The 22399-nt window shown below is 37.3% G+C and overlaps 1 protein-coding gene across 7 annotated transcripts in view; it reads right to left on the bottom strand.

Moving 5' to 3' along the window:
- Positions 1-20381, bottom strand: part of LOC139149950 (E3 ubiquitin-protein ligase HECTD1-like) — a 54052-nt gene extending 33671 nt beyond the window's left edge. For 4 of the 7 annotated variants that reach the window (XM_070722023.1, XM_070722028.1, XM_070722022.1 and 1 more), the window contains exons 1-2: positions 19732-20361; positions 993-1227 (exon numbers count right to left, since the gene is read on the bottom strand). In XM_070722023.1, the coding sequence (XP_070578124.1) occupies positions 993-1227; positions 19732-19871 (375 nt within the window). In that variant the 5' untranslated portion in view covers positions 19872-20361. Of the gene's footprint in view, positions 1-992; positions 1228-19731 lie in introns of all 7 variants that reach the window. The other 3 variants (XM_070722021.1, XM_070722025.1, XM_070722024.1) reach the window with 2 other exon arrangements.
- Between the last annotated feature and the right edge of the window lie 2018 nt (positions 20382-22399).

The raw sequence follows: 22399 nt of genomic DNA, 5'->3' as shown, positions 1-22399 counted from the left end.
TTCAACCTATATGACTGTTTTGGCATTCAAAATTGCTTAAATTATCTGGCACAACAAACTAAGACAAAATGAACCCTGAAAGTGGATGTTTGACTGTCTTTAGGGCCGTTCACATTAGCCAAAAAAGACTCGCCCTTGTCCTAGCCAGGTTCGTGGCCGACCAAAAAACAGGTGTGAACGGTTCTGGCCGGCCACTGTCCGGACAATTTCTGTCCTAGTCGAGAGGGGTGGTTTGTGGCCGACCCAGGTCTCTGGCCGAGCAGTAAACAGCGTATGTGAACGCGTTTTGTCCGACTCAGGTCCCAGTTGACGCCCTCTGTAGTTGACATGCAGTGTAGTCTTTGACCTATTCGACGATTCAGTATCATTTTAGACCATGTTTTAGACATAGCGAGTCGAGGAGTCAACTGGGCTACGGAAGAAATCAAGTGTCTTTTAGGCATTTGGAACGAAGATATGGTGAAAAATCTGATGGACGGCACGTCAAGGATCAAATCGCCTACAATATCATCTCACAGCGTTTGTCAGAGCATGGTTTGATCGTAGCCCAGATCAATGCAAACGTAAGATGAAACATTTGAAGTCCGAATTCAAAAAAGTTTCTGATAATAATAGGACAAGCGGTCGGGGAACCTGTATGTTTTACGAAGAACTTAGCCAGATTATGGGCAGCAGACCTGCAGTAAATCCCGCTGCAGGCTCGGTTGTGGACAGTTGCAGATGCTACCAAATGATCTAGGCTAGGACAGCGTTGAACGTAATGTGAACGCGGACAAAAGATTAGCTTATCTTCTCACATTCTGCCGGATTAGTTCTGGCCGGCCCTGGGCCTAGATGTGAACCCCATATTTGTTGGTGGTGTAAAACAATGGCATAGGAATTTGACAATGTACAAAGAAACCCTAGGTTTGAAAGGCATGCAGCCTTTACAGAGCTCAAGGTCGGAGAGACCTCACTGTCATTAACACACAAAGAAAGCCCAGGGGCAGTACCTTGATACATTGTTCTGCCAGGTCTTTACTGGTTCTTGATGACAACTCTGCAACAACAAGTCTGTTGCAGATGGCTTTGACAGCACCGTCAACGGCCACAACACGGCGAGTGCACTCGGCTGAGACATCTAGGTAGTAGGTGATTGCACGGGCAGTGACTTCCAGTACATTGTCAGGAGCACACTCATCCAGGAATATCTTGCACAAAGCCGGCAGAAATGTCCTCGGTGGGCAACTGCAAAGGAAAGGAGAAACATATGACACTATGAGTTGAATTGTTTCAAATGTGACAAATTTTTGTTCATATGTTTAACCTGTTAACCCTGATTCCCTGTGAACAGGTCCACAGACAATTGATATCAATGGGTTTGGGCGAAACCATGGTGGTGAAAAGTGAAAGGGTTCAGTAATTCTTTTGAATACACTTCTGAAATTGACATCATAGCAAAATAACCAATGGCAACAACAGGTTGAACTTGAAGGTGGATGCATTAGATCTATAAAACAAAGATATATGTATCCTGTTGAATCATAATGAGCTATCTTGTGTGCGTGGCAAGATATGGCGAGTTCAGTTTCTGAAATGGCATGGAAATGTAACTAAGTCAACAAAATAGAGAGCTGTAAATTGGACAGTTTAATCAGCTCAGATGAATAATTATCATTCAGAAACACATCATACAACAATATGCATGTTCATTTGTGTTCACAAATACCGTAACAAAATGACTCTTCTGAAATATTAGAATGCTAAAATCCCGAGTCCTTGTACTGTACATACGTCAAACACACTGGATTAGACCTGCCACCCATAAACAAAGCAATTTGCCATTGTTCCCATTGGGAGCTTTGCACGAAATTCACAAAAACAACTCTCAGACTTGCACTATACATGTGTACTGGTTCATATCAATGACACTATTTATGCATGTAAATCTTTAAATGCATTGTCCTTATGCCTAGTGTGAAGGACAATACAGAGAGAAGACTGTTTAAAATGGGTAAGAGAGAAAAACCCAAAATACAGGCGACTGCTATACATGGTGAAATCATATGAAGATGTAGTAATGATAATTTGTCCAGAAATTGCCAGAAAAAAATTTGTGCAATCTATGTATATATGTATGTTTGCCTTCTCAGTTAAATCTTACACCAAATTTTGAAAGGGAGAGCCATCACTGGTATTATACAACCACTCCTTGTCTGTGATACAACAGACAGCGCTGTATAATGTGATTCTGATACAACATCCATCTGAGTAATTTCTACTGAGAGACTGCCAAGAGGGACACATCTGTCATCTTTTTTAGTAGCCTGTCCTTGCATGATTAATCACCTAGTTATTTCCACATGAATCAAACTACCTGCCATGATGATTGAAGTTAACTGCACTGGTCATGATACACGATAAATCATTTGTTTTCTTGAACTATCAGATTGTTTCTGTTCGTCTCTGTGTCACATCTTATCATCTGTGATCCAAATGGAATCTGTGGTTTGTTTCCATCAATTAGGTGAGAATGCAGGTGTGTGTTGACAGGGACTGACACCTGCCTCGGAGAATAATTGTATGCTGTCTATCTCTGTTTCCTGTTTTCCATTCTGTTTTGAATTTATGAAAAGGTTTCTTACAGCTTGTTTTACAGCTACTTGCAAGAGAGATGACGTTTGGCGCTCATCTTAAAACATTTACGGATAGTTACAGTATTGATAATAAATTTCAAAGAAAATATGGTTCTTGTTTTTTCCCCTGGGTTTTCTTACCCATATCGTCCATTAGATTTACACTGTATGCATTTACTCACAGGACCATGAGAAACAGGATAGTATACTTATCACTGGGGTCATATGCAATTCTATTTTCAGATACAGAAAGTATGACAGCAAAATATTGCTCACTCAACCTTGAAAAAGTAGGGCAAGTTCATAAAAAATATGAGAATCTATTGAACCCTGATAAGATAATTGTGGAAACTGATACCCTTCAGAAACCAGTCAAGAGTACACATGTATGTATGGTATGCATCTTGTATCCTACACGTAAAGTATACAGCAATATGAATTGATAAACACTCATGACTCAAAATAACCAAAAGACGTTGTTTATCATTTTACATATGACGCAACTCAAAATTTACAGGATAACATTAGAATTCCATTTGGAAACATTACCATCGTGTTGACACCGTGAGTGGATCAATATGTTGCTGTTTGAATACACAAATACAGAACCATTGGAATAATGTTAAATATGCCATTGTCTGATACATATACATCTACAGTATAATCTGACAATGCTCTTACCTTTGATATTTTTATTTTTAGGAGCTACATGAGTAAAATACAAACCAAGCTTGGAAATCTGATAAAATGACACTGTGAATCAGAACCCAGTCCCTCAGAGTGACCTGTACAAACATGGTTCTCAATATCGTATCATTTGCCTTCCCCTTTCAATACATGGGGAAACTTGTATGTGAATTCTGACATTCTTCGGAATGGCAGAAGTGTCAATACATAATTAATAGGAAAGTACATAGTTGGAATGACCAGATATAATTCAGTTTGCATATAACTTGTAATTTTCAGCCTGAAAAACCTGTCCTTAGCAGCAAGTTGTCCCTACGGACAGATTTCGTTACAGTTGAATTGAAAAAACCAGTGCCTTCAAACATGCAATGAGGGAAATCCTGATCTCATTTCACAGTAATTTTTTTTTTAACTGTCATTGTCACGACAGAAATGGCAGAGCTGTGTATACAGAATGTGTGGGAACCAAAATCAGTATGACATGTAGAGCATATCATACACTAAGGGTACGTGTTGCATAGCTTTTGCCTAAATCAGTGGATTGCATTTAAGTATTCAGTAATTAAAATACATGATTTCTTTGAATTCCGATTCCTTGAAGGGACAGGTGGCTGGTTTAACAAACCAAGGAGCAATTAATTGCATTAGAAAATGATATTACCAATACAGGTTTATTTTTCACACAAGTTAACACATGTACAATACATTATTTTCTTTTGCCTCTCCTTACGCAGTGCAAATGTACACCGACACCGATGACTTTACAACAACGCAGGTATATTATTCCTGCAAGTATCTACAACAGATATAACGAGACACTCTATCTCTGCCAATATGAGTGCGCTGGGACTATAATTTAGATTCACACAGCACATCACCTCAGCTGATCTACTTTTCTATGCAATCACCTGGATTCAAGATGAAAACCTGGAATTGACAGTGATCAAAAATTTTGTTGTGAATAAATTAGTATCCTGTTACAATACATGTCCTGTACAATTACTAGAATGAACATGTGTCAAGGTACATGACAACAATAAAAACTGCCAGACACAAGCATGAATATAAATGCACATGCCTATATCATTCATACAATATTAAACTGATGTCATTATGCAGTACAGACAGCATAAAATGCAAGCATTTTATGGAAGCTTCGACTGACATACATGTAGTGAAATCCTGTTACCAAAGAACTGTCATGCATATGAACATGTACAGTACAGTGTATTGTACAAGACATGCACAATTAATTTGCCATCAATTTTGTTGCACAGGGCAGGCTAGGAATATGTAAGGGTGCATAAAACAGAAGGAATTCCCCAGTAGATGAGAAATTGCACTCAGTAGACTGATATTGATCAGAGTACTGCTTTACAAAATGATGAGAAGTCACCAACCGGCATCAATGTGTCACACATTCAATTTATGTCATTTTAAGTCTGGGGATTTTAATGTCAGTTCTGAAATGTCAAATTGCACACACAACCCAGGAGCGCACAAGATTACTGATTTATTTTATAGTTGACTGCTTCATAAAACTGCATGGTATGCCTCCTGTACAGAATAATCAAGACTATTTGCTGAGATTCATTTCAAGGATGATTATAAATAGACTTCTCTAAGAGATCATAGTGCTTCCTGCTAAATGAGTTCCACCTGCAATCATGTATCTTGTACATACCCAAGAAACACAGTCAAAGCATGAAAAGTTTATGGGTTGAAGGGCTGATATAAGCAAAGCTACAGCACTGGCTATATCCACAACACTATCTCTACACAGCACTGGCTACATATATATCCACAACACTTTCTCTACACAGCACTGGCTATCCACAACACCATCTCTGCACAGCACCGGCTATATCCACAACACTTTCTCTACACAGCACTGGCTATATCCACAACACTATCTCTACACAGCACTGGCTATATCTACAACATTTATCTCTACACAGCACTGGCTATGTCCACAACACCATCTCTGCACAACACCGGCTATATCCACAACACTTTCTCTACACAGCATTGGCTATCCACACACCATCTCTGCACAGCACCGGCTATATCCACAACACTTTCTCTACACAGCACTGGCTATATCCACAACACTATCTCTACACAGCACTGGCTATATCCACAACATTTATCTCTACACAGCACTGGCTATATCCACAACACAATCTCTGCACAGCACTGGCTTTGTCCACAATACTATCTCTCCACAGCACTGGCTATATCCACAACACTATCTCTACACAGCACTGGCTATATCCACAACATTTATCTCTACACAGCACTGGCTATATCCACAACACTATCTCTACACAGCACTGGCTATATCCACAACACTATCTCTACACAGCACTGGCTATATCCACAACACTATCTCTACACAGCACTGGCTATATCCACAACACTATCTCTACACAGCACTGGCTATATCCACAACACTATCTCTACACAGCACTGGCTATATCCACAACACTATCTCTACACAGCACTGGCTATATCCACAACATTTATCTCTACACAGCACTGGCTACACCATCTCTGCACAACACTTTCTCTACACAGCACTGGCTATATCCACAACACTATCTCTACACAGCACTGGCTATATCTACACAACTAACTGTGCACAGCACTGGCTATATCTACACAACCAACTCTGCACAGCACTGGCTACATGTAAATCTATACAATCTAACTGCACAGCACTGGCTATAGCCACACAACCAAATCTTGCACAGCACTGGCTATATTTCCCCCAGCAAATCTAGCACAGCACTGGCTATATCCACACAACCAAATCTGCACAGCACTGGCTATATACAAACTCACTGGCTAACTGCACAGTACTGGCTATATCCACACAACCATCTCTGCACAGCACTGGCTATATCAACACAACCATCTCTGCACAGCACTGGCTATATCCACACAACCAACTCTGCACAGCACTGGCTACATGTATATTTATACAACCTAACTGCAAAGCACTGGCTATATCTATACAACCATCTCTGTACAGCACTGGCTATATCTATACAACCATCTCTGCACAGCACTGGCTATATCTATACAACCATCTCTGCACAGCACTGGCTATATACATACAATCAACTCTGCACAGCACTGGCTGTATCTATACAACCATCTCTGCACAGCACTGGCTATATACATACAACCAAATCTGCACAGCACTTGCTATATCCACACAACCAAGTCTGCACAGCATTGGCTAAATCCATGTAACCATTTTCTGACATTCACCATCTGAGATCCTGAACAACAGTACTCTGCATGTACAATGATGATGACATCAACAGCAGAAATTACCGCAACTCAGTTTGAAAAGGATGATACTTGTGTTACACAGTTATATATCCAGATAAATATAAATATATATACCGTATTCCTCCGATTCTAAGACCCGGGGTCAGCAACACGAAATGGTTGTAATTACCAGGGGGGGTCTTATAATCGAGCCATCCCGCGTAGATACGTTGGCAGTATACCTGGTGATCATACATGTACAATTACATGTACATTGTATAATTCATTCAACATAGAATACGCATGTACAAGCACAAAACTAATGTAACATGTACATAAATATCAAATGTTGATTTTCTTGTAAGTATACATATCGGTATTAAAAGCCACTGTATTCTATGATATTAATGTATGTACAAGGTTGTAGTGCTATTAAAACCAAATCTGTCATGTCTATAATTATACTACTATATTTGACATACATAGCTGCTTCATTTCCTTGCTACTACTGTACATGTAATTTCAGTTCTGCTGTACAGTATCTTTTCTCCAGATTTAATAAGCACTACATAGGCAAATACTGATTTAACTGCAATGAGAATACTGTTTCTCAAATTTTCAAAACCAAAAAATTTGAATTTGTAATATTTTCAACTTGCATGTACACGTAACGAGAGAAGAGACGATTTCTCGACTGGACTATGTCATCCATCTGTAAAACGGCCTAGTATTAGGACTGCTCAATTAAAATACACTGATGGCATGAGCATGTACACTCTTTAGGTATGACAACAGTACTATATTGAAATCGAGTGTAAATGCTATTTGATATTGAAATGGAGAATCCATACATTGTTTACAGAGTCAGTCAGTGCCAATATGATATGTATCTAAACCAACGTCCTTGAAGCAGCTACATGTTATTCTGACCTACTGCAAGGTCATCATACCAACTTCTTCTTTTGTTATCTGAGGAGGCTAATAGCTAGGGGCTCAAAACACAATTTTATATTGACAGGAATTACTACAAAAGCCCTGTTTGCGCTGAAAAGAATAGCACTAAATTAATTTCCGATGTAAATACATGTATACACTATAGTATACTGTGTACATGTAGGTGTATTCCTTTAAATAGAGTGGAATGAAAGGACCCAGAAAGACTTTTTTACGGTCAACTGGATAAAAAAGAATTTTCTACGTCATCCGTTACAAAGACTGATATTAGGGTCACTTGATGTTGAGGTCATTTGATGTGTTTGCAATGTAACTGTACAAGGCTTTTGAAATTTCTCAATGAACTACATCACAATGTGAATGCTCTGATGCGTGATGCATGCGTAGTACTTGTCTATAACAGAACAATATGTTCTCTTGTAACTATAGAAAGAATCCACCTGCACCATTTATTCACACAGGTATTTTCAAATCATTTCTACAGTTGCAAGTCAGGAAAGTCTTTCACTAGATCTCTTTTGTTTTCCAAGCAACTACGGTGGAAACCTGCCTCTGCTTGGCCGTATCTACCTGTATGAATTTGTCGTTGAAACAAATCAAACACACACAGATATGTGAGCACCCATGTCTTGAGGGAACATCCATGAGAGCTTTCCTAACACTGAAGAGGTGGAGCTTTTAATGCAAACATGCGGCACGCATACGTACATAGTATATTACGTGTACAGTAATGTAAAATTTAGAAAAAAGGTTAATGGATATTTAAATTAAAAGCATTTCAGCTAGCTTCTGCAAGCATGGCGAGCTTTTATAAAGCTTGCTTTCTAAGTCACAAAGGACACCAAATAAGGATAATTGATTTTTTCTATTTTTTATCATTATATTGCAAATATCATTGTAACTCATAGCAGCATGACAAGTCGCGCAAATTTTTGTACAAAAAGATGACAATGATAGCACGATTTGTTGGCGCGGCCATGTCAGTGTATGATGAATTACTTTTAATATTTGCAAAATCATATCGATAATTTACACACAAAATGTCTCATGCAAACGTAACATTTCCATGACGTTGTATGTGAAGTTTCTCAAATACCTAACAAATGCACAGTTCATTTGCTGTGCAAAGATACTGGTAAAACAAATTATGTTGGTACAATCTTCAAAATACAATCACCTGTTAGAATTGCTTGCCCTTACATAAAATTAACTCGTGTCTATGGCAGATTTTTACTTCACTTGCTACAAATTCAACTTGTGTTTTTGAAAAGAAGGCCAATCTGAAAGAAATTTTCTTATAAATTGTGCAGGGTATCATTATGACTATACACGGTAACATGGGAGAAGGATGCATGTACATAAACTATGCACGGTGCTTGAATGGTATTATCAACACTCAAACACAGAAGACACTTGACCTCTTTAATTTTTTCTCTGTTTACAAAGATGTAACAATGTTTCTTAATGAGCCATGACCTTTGGTATACAGCATTTCCTGACAGTAATTTGTCATAGTGAAGAAGCTGCACACAAGGTCATCTGGGTAGATAAATCAAAGCAATTCGAAAAAAAGAGAAAAACTTACATAGAAGAGGATTTTGTGACAAGATTGACACAAATTTCAATAATATATGGTTGAATACATTATCAGTGGAATCAAACATTCATTCACATGGTATGAACCTAATGTCATATCACGCTGACACTGACAAGCTGTTTCAGAGTGGATCTTGCGGCTTATAATAGCTGAAATATTGTGAAAAGACAGAGTTTGTTATAATCTGAACAAATCATAATAGCTCTTTTCTGATCATAAACACATCAAAGTAATTTGATCAGTGATTCTGGAGTACACTTTGAATTGCTTGACCGTAATTGAAACTGTCTACTCAGCTTTACATGTATGAGCTAGCCTCAATGCCATTTACAGCAGAGCTTCAACATCTTCATGGATATCATTTTTGACATGTGCAGTCGCCAACACAAGAGTAGTCTTCTCTTATTCTCAGATACTCTGAATCTACGTCAAGGAAATAAGAGCATGGCCTTCATGGAATTAAGTATGCTCTATGTATGCGGAAAACAAAATGCATCAACAGATGGGAGCTTCCAAATCACCTTGTTGACCTTCATACATGTTCATGAACATGTATTGAAAATATGTTTATCGTCACTTAATGTAAAATTAAATCCATGTACAAGTTCTGTATCTGATGCGAATAGAGTACCAAAGCATTATAGAGACCTCTATGACTTGTTATAATTTAGAAACCAGAGATCAAAACACGGTAATTTACAACTCTAAAGTACTCTCACTTTTCCGGAGATACATTGATGTCATTAGGGTACATTTCTTGACCTCTGACCAATGAAATTGGATAACTAATACAACAGATTTGAATATCTGCATTTCAGGGTATGCATTTACATCCATGTAAATTATAGAACTAATATATCATAACGATACTCGCTCACAAATGACCTCATTTGAGCAGAGATTTTTGGATGACAGGTTGAGAAATTGGTACTTATACAGTTGGCAATTCTACAGTGATAGATTACCGACTTCACGATATGAATATATTGGAAAATATACTGCACTGATGAGCAGAGCTAGAGAATCTCCCTTAGCATTCATGTGGCTCACAGGATGATTGAAATATAGACATTTAGCAAACATGTTAACATCAAATATATAAATTTTTATATATTATGTGCACATACTCCTGGACATATATGTATTTGCATGGAAACTATGGAAGCCATACCTTAGGGCTTGACTCATATTCACAATCTGCCCTGAAAATGGTTTAACAGATTAAATTTTCCATGGGAAATTATGCACATTAAAGTGAAATTACATAAAATATTTCAGAGAGAAGTGAAAGTTCAGTCTTTGCGTGTGAGTGGGGTAAGAATGAATATTGTCAATTGTGAACATCAATATACTCCATTGTAGCTATTGTTTCATATAAACGACTGAAAACATTCAAGTACTGTACAGTTCCCTTCTTACTCATCAAGCTGACCTACAAAGTCACACATTGATGATTCATGTCGGTCAATGATAAATTTAGAAATGACCTCACAATGGAGATGTACAATTTCCATACATATGTGTAGAATACAACAGGCAGCCAACACAACTAACAAATGCTTACAAGTAATGAGGATCAATAGAATAGTGTATTCTTAAATGTTTACACATCTTAAACATCTATGTACAGTACATGTAAAATGTGTACAGTACTTGTTTGATAGGTCGGAAATGACATGCACTTTTAATCTGGGTTGAAAACGTCGAGATTGAAGTCCCTACCACTATCAACAGGCTATGCGTCAATGTTGTATTTATACAGTGTAGGTGACTTTCTCTACTGCATGCCTACCTGTGTACATATCACATAAATTTTGGAAATTTAACTTTTAATGCCTCTTTTTCATTTTTTTCACGGGGCAATCTTTCCTCAGAACCATTAGAAAAAGTGGAGGAATGTCTGTTAGTGAAATTGCTAATCCACTTCAATGGTTCAGCAAGACTTTTCATTTGCTATGTTATTGATCTTATTTGAATTGCACAGCGCACTAACCATGGTGGACAAAAAGGGTTTGTTTAAAAAATAAACATCTAGTTAAGTTCTGCAAGCTTGTTATTTCAACTCATGCTAGGTCACAGCTCCATTTCAGTACTGTACTAGATTTTTTACTCACTGAGATTCACTTTAGAAATGTAAACAAGACCTTCTGAACAAAACACCGTTCTAGACATTTCACTCCACACTTATAAGTGTATGTTTTTTTTTCTGTTTCACAAAAAATGTTTCTTCTACATTTGGGTAGGGGTACCATGACAAGAAAATGTTAAAAATTTATTAAATATTTCCATAATATTTTGCTAGCCCTTGAGAGGAGTGAATCAGGACACATCTGGTGCATCTTCTTGGGAAGTGAATGTGAGTGACCTTGGTTGTAATTCTTCCTGTTATCTGCAGATTCAAAACAAACAGCTTTGGCATTGGTGATGTCACCATTGTTCCCAATTACATTTCAGCCAGGTCACGTTCTCTGTATCAACTTCCCTGTACATGTTCAGCTCTCATTGTTCTGTGGGTGATATTACCATTGCCTTTGTTTGGCAGCTACATCCTGATGTAACTTGTTGTTGTTGTTATGTTAGTGGTAATTGTCAGTGGGAACAAACTCAGTGGAACAAGGGATGAGAGCAGACATCTCAAAATGAAAAATGTGAATCATTTGAGAAGTCCTTTTTGAGGGGAAGTATCCTTTTCTCTAGATGTCTGTGTCATTCACTGGACAATTACGTGTACGTGTATAGGCTGACATAGTTATTCTGTTGATTGTACTTGTTTAGCCGTACGGTTTCTGTATAAAAAGCCGTTCAAAATCACTGTGCACAAGTTACAAAGCTTGTACTCTTCAAACCACAGTCACAGTACTTAAACATGTTTTTTATTGTGAAATTGAATGACTGAAGCTTTACACATGTATCCAAACTCCATTTGGGGAAATTTTCTTGATGTCTGTGATTGTCAATTTTTTATTCCTTCAGGGCTACTTGCCACTTTCTTCAATCAATTTAAGGATGAAAGTAGTATGTCACTGAAAATGATACAGGCAAACTTTTTGGAGACCAGGTACGATATATCTGAAAATTGATGTGTGTTATATGTTTAGAACAGTCACACATACGATGCCCAAAGGTGACTGCTCAGCTGGCAAGCTGCTTCCCTATATTTATTATCAATTTCTATTAGTAACATGTTTAACATTTGAAACAGCAAACCTAGCTCCTAGTGTCTGCTCCTAGTGTTCTGATAGTGATAACCTACAGTTTGATATGAGTTCAACCATAACAATTTCTAAATTGCCTCTACGACCTTCACATGTAGTTTACATCCAGTACAATCCCACTCAGAATTTTGAAAACCATTTGCGGATTATCGATAAGAAGTCTACTTGACCTCCGTTGGCTCTGGCTCAACAAAAAATGTTGGCAATGCTGGGTGGTAGTAGTGATTGTGTGTGAGAGAGCACACAAAGGCTAGACTGTTACTGGGTAAGAAAAACACTGGCTTGACCTATATACATAAAATGTACAAACTTGAAAACTGGGACATTCTGTGCTAACACTATTTGAAGAAACTTTTTGCTGCAATCTACATGATCTTAACAGCATACTACTGGAATGTAGTAACAACTATTTTTAGCTCCACTTTTACGTCTATATTTAGTAAGGTTCATTCCCGCTAGAATGCTTTGCTAACCCGAGAAGATATTCATATCCTGGTATCAAAACACATCTTGCAATGACAAACTCCTGATCTGTCTCCATGACTTTGTTGACTTTCCACAGAAATAGTGAGCAATTCACAAACTCTCTCTCCATCCTGTTTCACAAACGCTGCACATAAAGTTGATATTATGACCATTGACAGACATGTATCGGTATCAGTCCAGAGATCAACATGCTGGGTATGTGCACTTTATTCCTTCCACGGCCAAAAATAGTCCGGTACCATAATGTTTTGAATGGGTGTGTTTGACCTGCATGTAACATCCATATGTATCTGGCAGACAACTACTGATGCAAATAAATTTATACACACATACATTTTGGGTACACTTGTAATATGTATTATTTTATGAGAATCCCCATCTCAATAATTCTAATTTAATTAACGTTAATGAAATGTGTGCAGGTATTTGGTAGCAAATGACTGCATGACATTTGTGTTGTGCCATGATGATAACTGAACGATTTGCAATGTACATGTATGCATGTTTGAATAGGTAACAGTTATCACTGCAGTACCCTGCAGCATATACCAGTGATATACATTCACATAATCTGGCTTCAAAAGAGGATAATGACATTATTAAAAGCATAAGTCTTTTGCACTCATCATACTTGTACTATCCTAATGACTAAAATGAGTGTGGCTGCACTTCAGTCTCCAACCATTAGATGTATGTGTCTGACCTTTCCTTCAGATATCAATTATGAACAGCCTTTATGAATATTCAAAGGCCTGGGTGAAGGAGATTCACTGACAGTACCCTGGCATCTGTCCTTTGATTACCTTACACTTTCAAAAACTAAGTGTGAAGTACACGTACTGTGGATATACCCATTTGGAAGAAATGACAATTTTTTTTGTTGGCAATTGGGATCAACAACATGTGCCAGTTAGGTTGAGCATGACTGTGCAATTGCTTCAATGTGGCTAACTTTATTAAAGCCCTCGTGACTTGGACAAGACAAAGGATTTCTGAGAAAACCATGCTCTAAAATGACAATGTCCATGTACAAAATGATCTCATTCCTACGAAGTTTGGAAGCAAACTTGACAAAAACATGTCTGAAAAATATTTGCCAGTTTTAGTATGTGAAAAATTCAGCTTCAACACTAGGTAGATAAATGTAGTACAGAACACTTGGGAATTTACTGCAGAGCAAGAATAATGAATGTTATGTTGTAAGGCGCTGATAGCAAAATGTAGATTCTTTGCTGTCATGACCACGGGATTCATAGATAACTCTCTGTGAGACCAATTACTATCTCACCTCACAGAAATACAACAAAGACCACAATTACTGATTGTATTTCTTCCTGGATGGCAGGCATTAATATCTTTCTGAGAAGACAACTGAATTCCTGTCCATTGATGGGTCCTGTCAACTGACAGGATATGATTGGCGTGATAACCATCTTACATCCTTGATGTAATATAGATTCATTGCAAATGAGTGAATTGGTTTACCCATTGCATTACTATCTGCCCTGAGGTTTGTAGAGTTGGTGAAGATTGATTGTTCTGACTCAAAGGCAAATTATGTCTGCTCAACAAAGTTGTTGACAACATTACAGCAATTGGATGACTAAAAAGGACAGTACAGACGTAACAATTTTGAATCTTTACACATTGTGAACCAACTCTATCTATAAAGGATAAAATTCATTTTGACGAGCTTAAAGACACGTAAGTTATGAATTTTCAAACTGAAAACTTTCATTCTGTTCACAGGAAGGTAAGGATTCAAGGCAGGAAAAATTTGGTATAATGTATCACAACGATGATAACATGATAACAACATACACGTACTTTGCTGAGCATCGTGGATCTACATATTTCATCTACATAAGTAAAGACATTGGGTATTGGTGTAATACACACACACATAAATATATATAATATATAATATATATATATATATATATATATATATATATATATATATATATATATATATATATATAATATATATATATATATATATACAGACAAAATGTCTACAGCAAGAAAGAAGAAATTGAGGCAAATCGTCACACAATATTTATGTGTATGTTTATGTGTAGTTTCTATTCTATATAATACGTAGATCATGTGTGTCAAAGCACTAACTGTGCAAGTCATCCTTGGAGTACAACCCGATGGAATTCTCCTGCAGAGACCTTGTAAGGCTGCATATGATTGGCCCATTTCTTTTTCGTTTCTTTGTTTGACCAATGTGTAAGTTCATAACATGCAAATCAATTTCTTTTTTGAACAATACCATAGGATCTTCCAAGGCACATTTGACCATCTCAAACTGACCTGGCAATATTCCAAACATTAGGGCTTCTTTCAAGAATCACGTGTACTGTACTCATTCAACAATAGCAGCTTCTCTACAACATAACAGTTCACACCCGCGAACTTTGTGCACTCACACATGTACTCGTAGACAGTCTCTGGCACCCTCCTGTCTATGTAAACATGTAGGTTTTGTTTCACTGAATTTCCATCATTGTTCAAATGACTACATTCTGTGAAACAATGATCAGAATCAGGTGTTGCACCATGATGACAAAGTCACAGAAAATGTCTGGGCAGTCAGCCTACTTGATGACATAGACATGATAGAAATGACCTTCAAGAGAGTACTTGACGTGCATGTGTATTCAAAGAATATCAAGTATTATGAACATATGTGACTGGAGCCAACAGAGACTTGAAAGACTTGTAACAGATGCATTCACACTGTACATGTAACTCTGAAAATGTCAGATTTTACTCATAATTTCCATGTGTATTAAGTAACAGTTGGTTCCTACCACTAGTAATTGACCAAACTTTCTTTGTCCAGACTCAGTCTGCCTACCACACTGTGTAGGCTTGTCAAGGATAAAATATACATGTATGTATGACCAGTATAAGATTACATCAGCTGACTAGACAGCAGGTGAATTTTCTAGAATGCAGACAAAATAAACAGCCGCTGGCCATGAATCATGGGTAATTATATATAATGTATCTGTGGTGGTTCTGTCAATGAGTATACATGTCTGTGTAGTGATTATATTAATAACAGTTTGTTATATGTACATCCCCAGCACTGGGCTCCTAAAGAGCTTGTAGTGTACATGTGACTGCTATGAAAACAAAACACTTCTGGGGGGAAGTCGGACAACACATACATCAGACTTCAAAGAGTGGAATTCCTTGTTGATGAGGTACATGTACAGGCAGACATGGTCAAAGATAGGGGAAGTGACAACCTGACACAACCAGGAACTCTCATGATACTGCAACAGTAGCCACTCATGACCGTGTGCCAGAAAACTAGTCATATGTATACTGTGAGTTCCCCCAATGCCAATACCACTCAGCTTAGACTCCTACGTCAAGACTTAAGACTCCTACGATGCGAAATGCCACTTCAAATCATAGCATGCATAAAGACAATTAAGGACCACTCTTAGATTTCGTCCTTTGCCATAACAATCAATATGACAGGTTCTGTTACCATGACAACTAATATTACATTACATTTGGAGGGGAAACGAACGCAGATTAACCTCTTTCGGATCAAGGTGGCCAGAAGATCATGAATCACAGTGGCATACTCTTGTGACACACAAGTAGACCATCAGCTATACATACGTCAATAAAAATCACCATGTTTATATGTCTTTACTTAGCCCAGACATCTCCGCTGTCTATAACAATCTTAGCGAGTCAAATCAGAGGAAATCATGCTTATGTACACTTTGGTTGTCATCGAGTTGTATATTTTGTACATGACATGCTTCACTCGTTTTATGGTACCTTAGCAAAGACAGATGTACTAGACTGGAAAAGGACTGAAATATCATACTGGACAATGTACTGAATCAAAACTAAAATACAGGAGAGGAAGTCAGGTATTAGATGAACACACAATGCATTTTTCCATTGAGAGGTACATGTATGACCACAGATACAGAGGAAGTGAAAACCTCACAAAACCAGGAAATAAAACGATGCTTTAACCACTCATACTACACTGCCAGAAGATAAGTCATACTCTCAAGTTTTTACGGCTGCAGAGATGCATTCTACAGCTGACACCTACAATTTAAAACTAGAATACCTTCTCTGTCTATAAACAGATGAGAAGCTAATAAAATCTACTTTACAAAAAAAAAGGCAGAGACAGAGAGAGAGAGAGAGAGAGAGAGAGAGAGAGCGAGACTAAAAACCACTGCACCCAGAGTCTCTCTTTCCCTGTAGTGATGGATACACCAGGTTAAAATATTGTTGTTCCTCAAAATTTATGATATTCTTAACATTTTACGATGTTCTGATCGGAATAAATGCTATATTAATTGACTCCACCTTTGAACAGAACATATAAATACTGTATGTCAGTATATTTTATATTATATAGACATTACATTTTGGTTTAAGACTGAAAAACAATTCATTATCTACTACTGTTACTAGTACTCTCTTGACTTTCACTGTGACTGTCAGAACCCACATGTGACCTCTCACCTTGTCCCTTCACAAATATGTACCTTACTCAGACTGCACAAACTCTGCTGACATTATCAGGTTAAAATTTCTACTTTTACTAGAAATATTACAAACTCAAATTATTTGCATACATGTATATCACCTGTCAATTGGGCGTGTGGAAACACTACACATTGGACATGTTGTGGTAATATTACATGTACATGTTGCATTTGATCTGGTGTCATCATTTGTGAAGATGCTCTATTATTGGGATCGCAAACGCTCTTGATATAACAGAGCAAATGAAGATGTCCTCTTTTGCTGTTTCACAGTAAAATACAATTCATTGATATATTGCATGAGAAATATCCAGGCTATTGTAACTCACAGTACGAATTCTTCACTGAAAGATTTCCAAGTGAATCAACAGTGATACGCAACATGACCTATTAACCTGTATTGATAGTGTGATATTCATAGGGTGATTTCAATAGGAGGCAAAATGAATTGGAATTAAGAATAAGTATATTCAAAGTATATTTATTCAGAACAAGCATTATTTACTCAGACTGGATTGCAAAAATCAAAGGGTCGCACCATAAAAAGAATTCTTCTTCTGCAACTTTGAACCTCGTTGAAAATGTGTTTTTCTGCTATTATAGGACACCAGATACATGTAATATACAGATGTAACTGTAAAAGTCAGTTCACAACAACCACATACCTGTAACCCCAATATTTCTAACATACTGTAAGCGTCCACATTATAAAGAAATGGAACATGAATGGGTGAACATCATGTATATTAACTGAACTAATAGAAGAAGCAATATTGCATAGAGTTGAAAGCCAGACATACAACAATTTCAATAAAGTTTGACCCTGCAGTAACCTCTGGCACCATAACAATACAGACAATCCTCCAGAACTTCTGCATTCTGTATCTTTTAAGAAAATCTCTTCTAACTTCAAAAAGGAAATGCATTAATGTCAGTTTAAAAACTGTGAATAAACACCTTTTTGTATAAATAGCCAAGTCATGAATTCCCAACAAACTCTAAATTTTTGTTTGTCCTATCTTGCCACAATACATAAATGCTCTAATACTGGTATTTTCAAACTATTGATAATTTGATGACACAACCATTTGGTGCATTTTTAAGTTGCCTCACTGTCAGATTATGTTTCAAAATTTGGGCATTACACTTTTAAATCCTATTTATAGATTTTCATGACATGAACGCTTTGAATAACTGATTTTTTTATGGTTCTAAAGCAACGACAATAAAGTAATACCATCAACACCACCGTCTGTACATGTCCCGTACATGTATTAAATTCAAAGAACTATTTGTTGGTTTTATGACTAATACAATCAGTATAACACCAAATTTAAAATTTGTTTTAGGTAAAGAACTCTAGGTAAAACTAAAAGGGTGGTAACGTGGTAGTACAGTGCAGCTTGGGTCTGTCCATTCAATGATGAATTATTTGTGTCTTTGTGTTTGTTAGTGATTGAAAAATCAATATGTTTGTGGAGATTCCTTGTTCATTGTAAAGTGGGGTATACAGCACATGTTCTATCAGTAGCAGTTTTCAAATGTGGCAACTACAGCTCACAGCATAGACAGCCCCCTTTAATGTCTATGCTTACAGTCAGTATGACACACATCTACTAGAATATTTCCTTCTGTTTATATAATCCTGAGAAGTTTTTGTATCGGACTCCATATGACATAAGCTAAAGGTCATTCTTTGAGTCTGTCCTCTAATGAACAATATTGGTGACATTATGACTGAGGTCACGAGTGATTTGTAATATGATTTTATGACGAAGTTTCAATGACTCACACTTCATGACCCACTCAAAGCCTGCTGCATTCATCACAGACAATATCCTGATCTTCCTGACCCCGATATTTTATGTGGATGGTCAAAGACATGGTGAACTAACAGACATGAGGAGCACTGCAGAAGTTAACACTGCTTAGAGGTTTAAATGCTGATCGGGAAAGAGAGGTTTATAGGTCAATTTGAAACTTTTCACAGACTACAGTATCCATGTAGATGAATCATCAAACAGTGTTACCATTATTGACGGTATAGACAATAGTGCTGTTTGTTAAAGAAATTCTACATACATTAATAATCCAGCGAAAAGGGTTACACGGTGTATCATATATGATCGAGATCAATGTTCGGTTGGGGAATAAAATGAAACCTTCAGGTTACTGCTAATACTCGAAACAACAGCCTTTGAGTCGCAGTTTGCGGATATCTCGACGCTCTTCTACATGTCCGAGGTGGCGAAGTATTTTCATGATGAAGGGAAATAATTCAATATGTATTTCGAAGCACTATTAAAGCGAACACAATTCTTTACGTCACGAATGTTGCCTGTACTTATACTTACCTTTCAAAACACCGATCAACGTTGTCGGACATCAACAGAAGCATACACAGCTGCTCTAGGGCAATCAGCTGCATGTCCCGCTCGTCGCCTTGGCCCATTTGCAACCATTCTAGCAACGTCTCTGGATCCACGTCTGCCATTTTGAATAATCAGCCGGTCGCCGGTCAGCTGAAAACAATAACACCCTAACCGTCTGGACGTCTTCGTAGGTGCTGTCGCCAAATACACTCCCCTGACGCCTAAGGATTCTGCCCTCCTCTTTCCTCACTATCTTCACGTCGTTTATATTTGCCGAAAATCTCCAGGTAAACAGCAGAATTTGATGTAATCTACACACTACCAAAACATTTGAAACAGGAAGTGATACCGAGTGTAACTCGAAGAAAGGTCAACTATAGCATTCTCGTCGACTCAACAAAAGCCAGACCATGACAAAATGTATAGAAACTAAGCGTATCTCATAGACTTGCTGAAATGTACCATTAATTCATAATTCGACTCAGGACGAATTATTCTTCCGATGTTACTTCTGTAGAGTCGTCCTGGGCTTGTCTTACTGACAGAAATTGCGCTTCTACACCCAGTCGGCAGATCGTCACACCGACGGATGTCGAAAATGTACTGTAGGCTAGCCTCGTTCTGGTCTCGTTGGAAAAAGAGCTCAAGCAATCCCAGCAGTCCCTGTGTTCCAATGTTACAGATACTCGTACTAGATTTCGCTTTCCGGGCCACATCTTCATCAGGTCTCAAAAGTGTCAAAGTGATATTTTGCCGGTCGAAAAATAAGGTTGAAAGTTACATTTGCATGCGTTATTTATTCGCCACTTTTTTTAAAAAAAAATATTTATTTTATACCTATTTTAACTTTGATCGAGACGTCACGTTTGAGACCAGCAATTTTCCTTACTTTTCTCTGAATTGATGATAAACGTTTGAGATTTTTATAAAAGTGCAAATAAAACATCAGTATATCACCATATTGGTTTTGTGGCTAGAAGGAGCTGAAATGCCTTCACATTGCAGAAATTCCATGGGCCGAATGGCTGCGTTCACAAAAAAAGGCTAAGTGGGTGGCGGGGGGGGGGGGATTCAGGGGGATTCGAAAAAAATCATTGGGTAGTGAGGGGGGACATGAAAGTTTTGCTCTACCTATAGGGAGACCTGAAAATATTTTGGTTCCCAACATTTTCTATGGTTCTAATGTTAGTAATAATTAAACAAAATCTAGAACCATTTTGTCGCATTTTATTACTATTTTTGATTTGTAACGGGGTAGAAGCTGCAAATTAATGTTGTTATTTTTCTAATATTTCGATGCAATGTATCAAATACAGTTTCTTGGTGTCTCTCTACAGCATGCTGAAACACAATATTCAGTTTGTCAACAAAGCCTGTATCTATAAATATGGTGATAATTGAATTAGAGTCCAGACTGAAAGTCATTTGTTGATGATACAAATGCATGGAACGTGTATACATGCTGTATTGGCAAGCTGAATTTAATTCTGGATAGTTCAACATGCTATAGGGAGTAGAATAAGAACGCAGATGTATTAACTGAACAAAAATATTGTAAAAATTATCAAAGTTAATTCAACTACTGCTCTAAGGCTGCTACTGCCTATGGGCAGTGTCACTGTCACTGCATACCGGCAGTGACAGTGATAACTCTGACTCTGATGTAGTCAAAGAAGAGTTTGGGTCATAGGACGCTCAATTGACAGTGAAACATACTTGCACACAAGATCAGGCCAGAGAGCAACACATGGAAGACTAGGAGACTTAACATGTACTAGAGATTTTAAAATTTTGGCATATAAGAATAATCAAATATTAAAGAAAAAAGATAGGGTCACTGTGCTTGATTTTCTACATATGTACCATGAAAGTCAGAGTCTTTCTCGAAAATCATATATAAAACCATTCATTTCAAGTTCACAAAGTGAATGAAATTTTCACGTCTCATCGTACAATAACACAATTTTTAGAGTAAAACTTTGAACTGTAAAGACTCTAATTTAAATGAAAAAATGTGTGACTAAACAGAATTATTTATATTTTAACAATTTTTTCATTATTACCTCCAAAATGTCTGAGATTAAAACGTTTATTTGAGCGAATATTTTACCCTTCCAGACGTCAATTTTGAAAAATATTTTTTCGGTAGGTCGCTGTGCTAATTTTTTTCACAATTTGGCAAAATGTAGCAGGGATTCACAGTTTGCATACTCTCTCGTGATTATCATTTTGTGTGCTGGGAAGAGTCGGCTTAAACTGATAAATCCAAAAAGTCCACTTATGCATTTAAAAATAATCAATTTAAGAACTTGCCCTAGGTATATGGCTCTACAAACTGCTGATAACTGAGAGATAGTGTCGAACATCTGCAAGCAGAACTACGCAATACACGTGGTTATTTTTTCTATGCTTGCATTCCTTATTTAAATTAAAATTATTATGATAATTTTGGGGGACTTGAAAAAAATTGATCATATAGACGGGAGGGACTTGAAACTCTTAATTTTGAGGGTATTGAGGGTGATCTGAAAAAATAAGATTTCAATCGCGATTCCTCCAGTCCCCCCCCCCACCATTTTTCTGTAAACGCAGCCTATGTTCCATGTGACCAATACAGTTCTCTGGTGATTATAAACAGCTTGCTCACACT

The sequence above is a fragment of the Ptychodera flava genome, chromosome 14 (genome assembly GCF_041260155.1).
Source record: "Ptychodera flava strain L36383 chromosome 14, AS_Pfla_20210202, whole genome shotgun sequence".
Taxonomy (NCBI): domain Eukaryota; kingdom Metazoa; phylum Hemichordata; class Enteropneusta; family Ptychoderidae; genus Ptychodera; species Ptychodera flava.
Note: the sequence above shows the minus strand (reverse complement) of the source record. Positions and strands in the feature narration are given on the sequence as shown.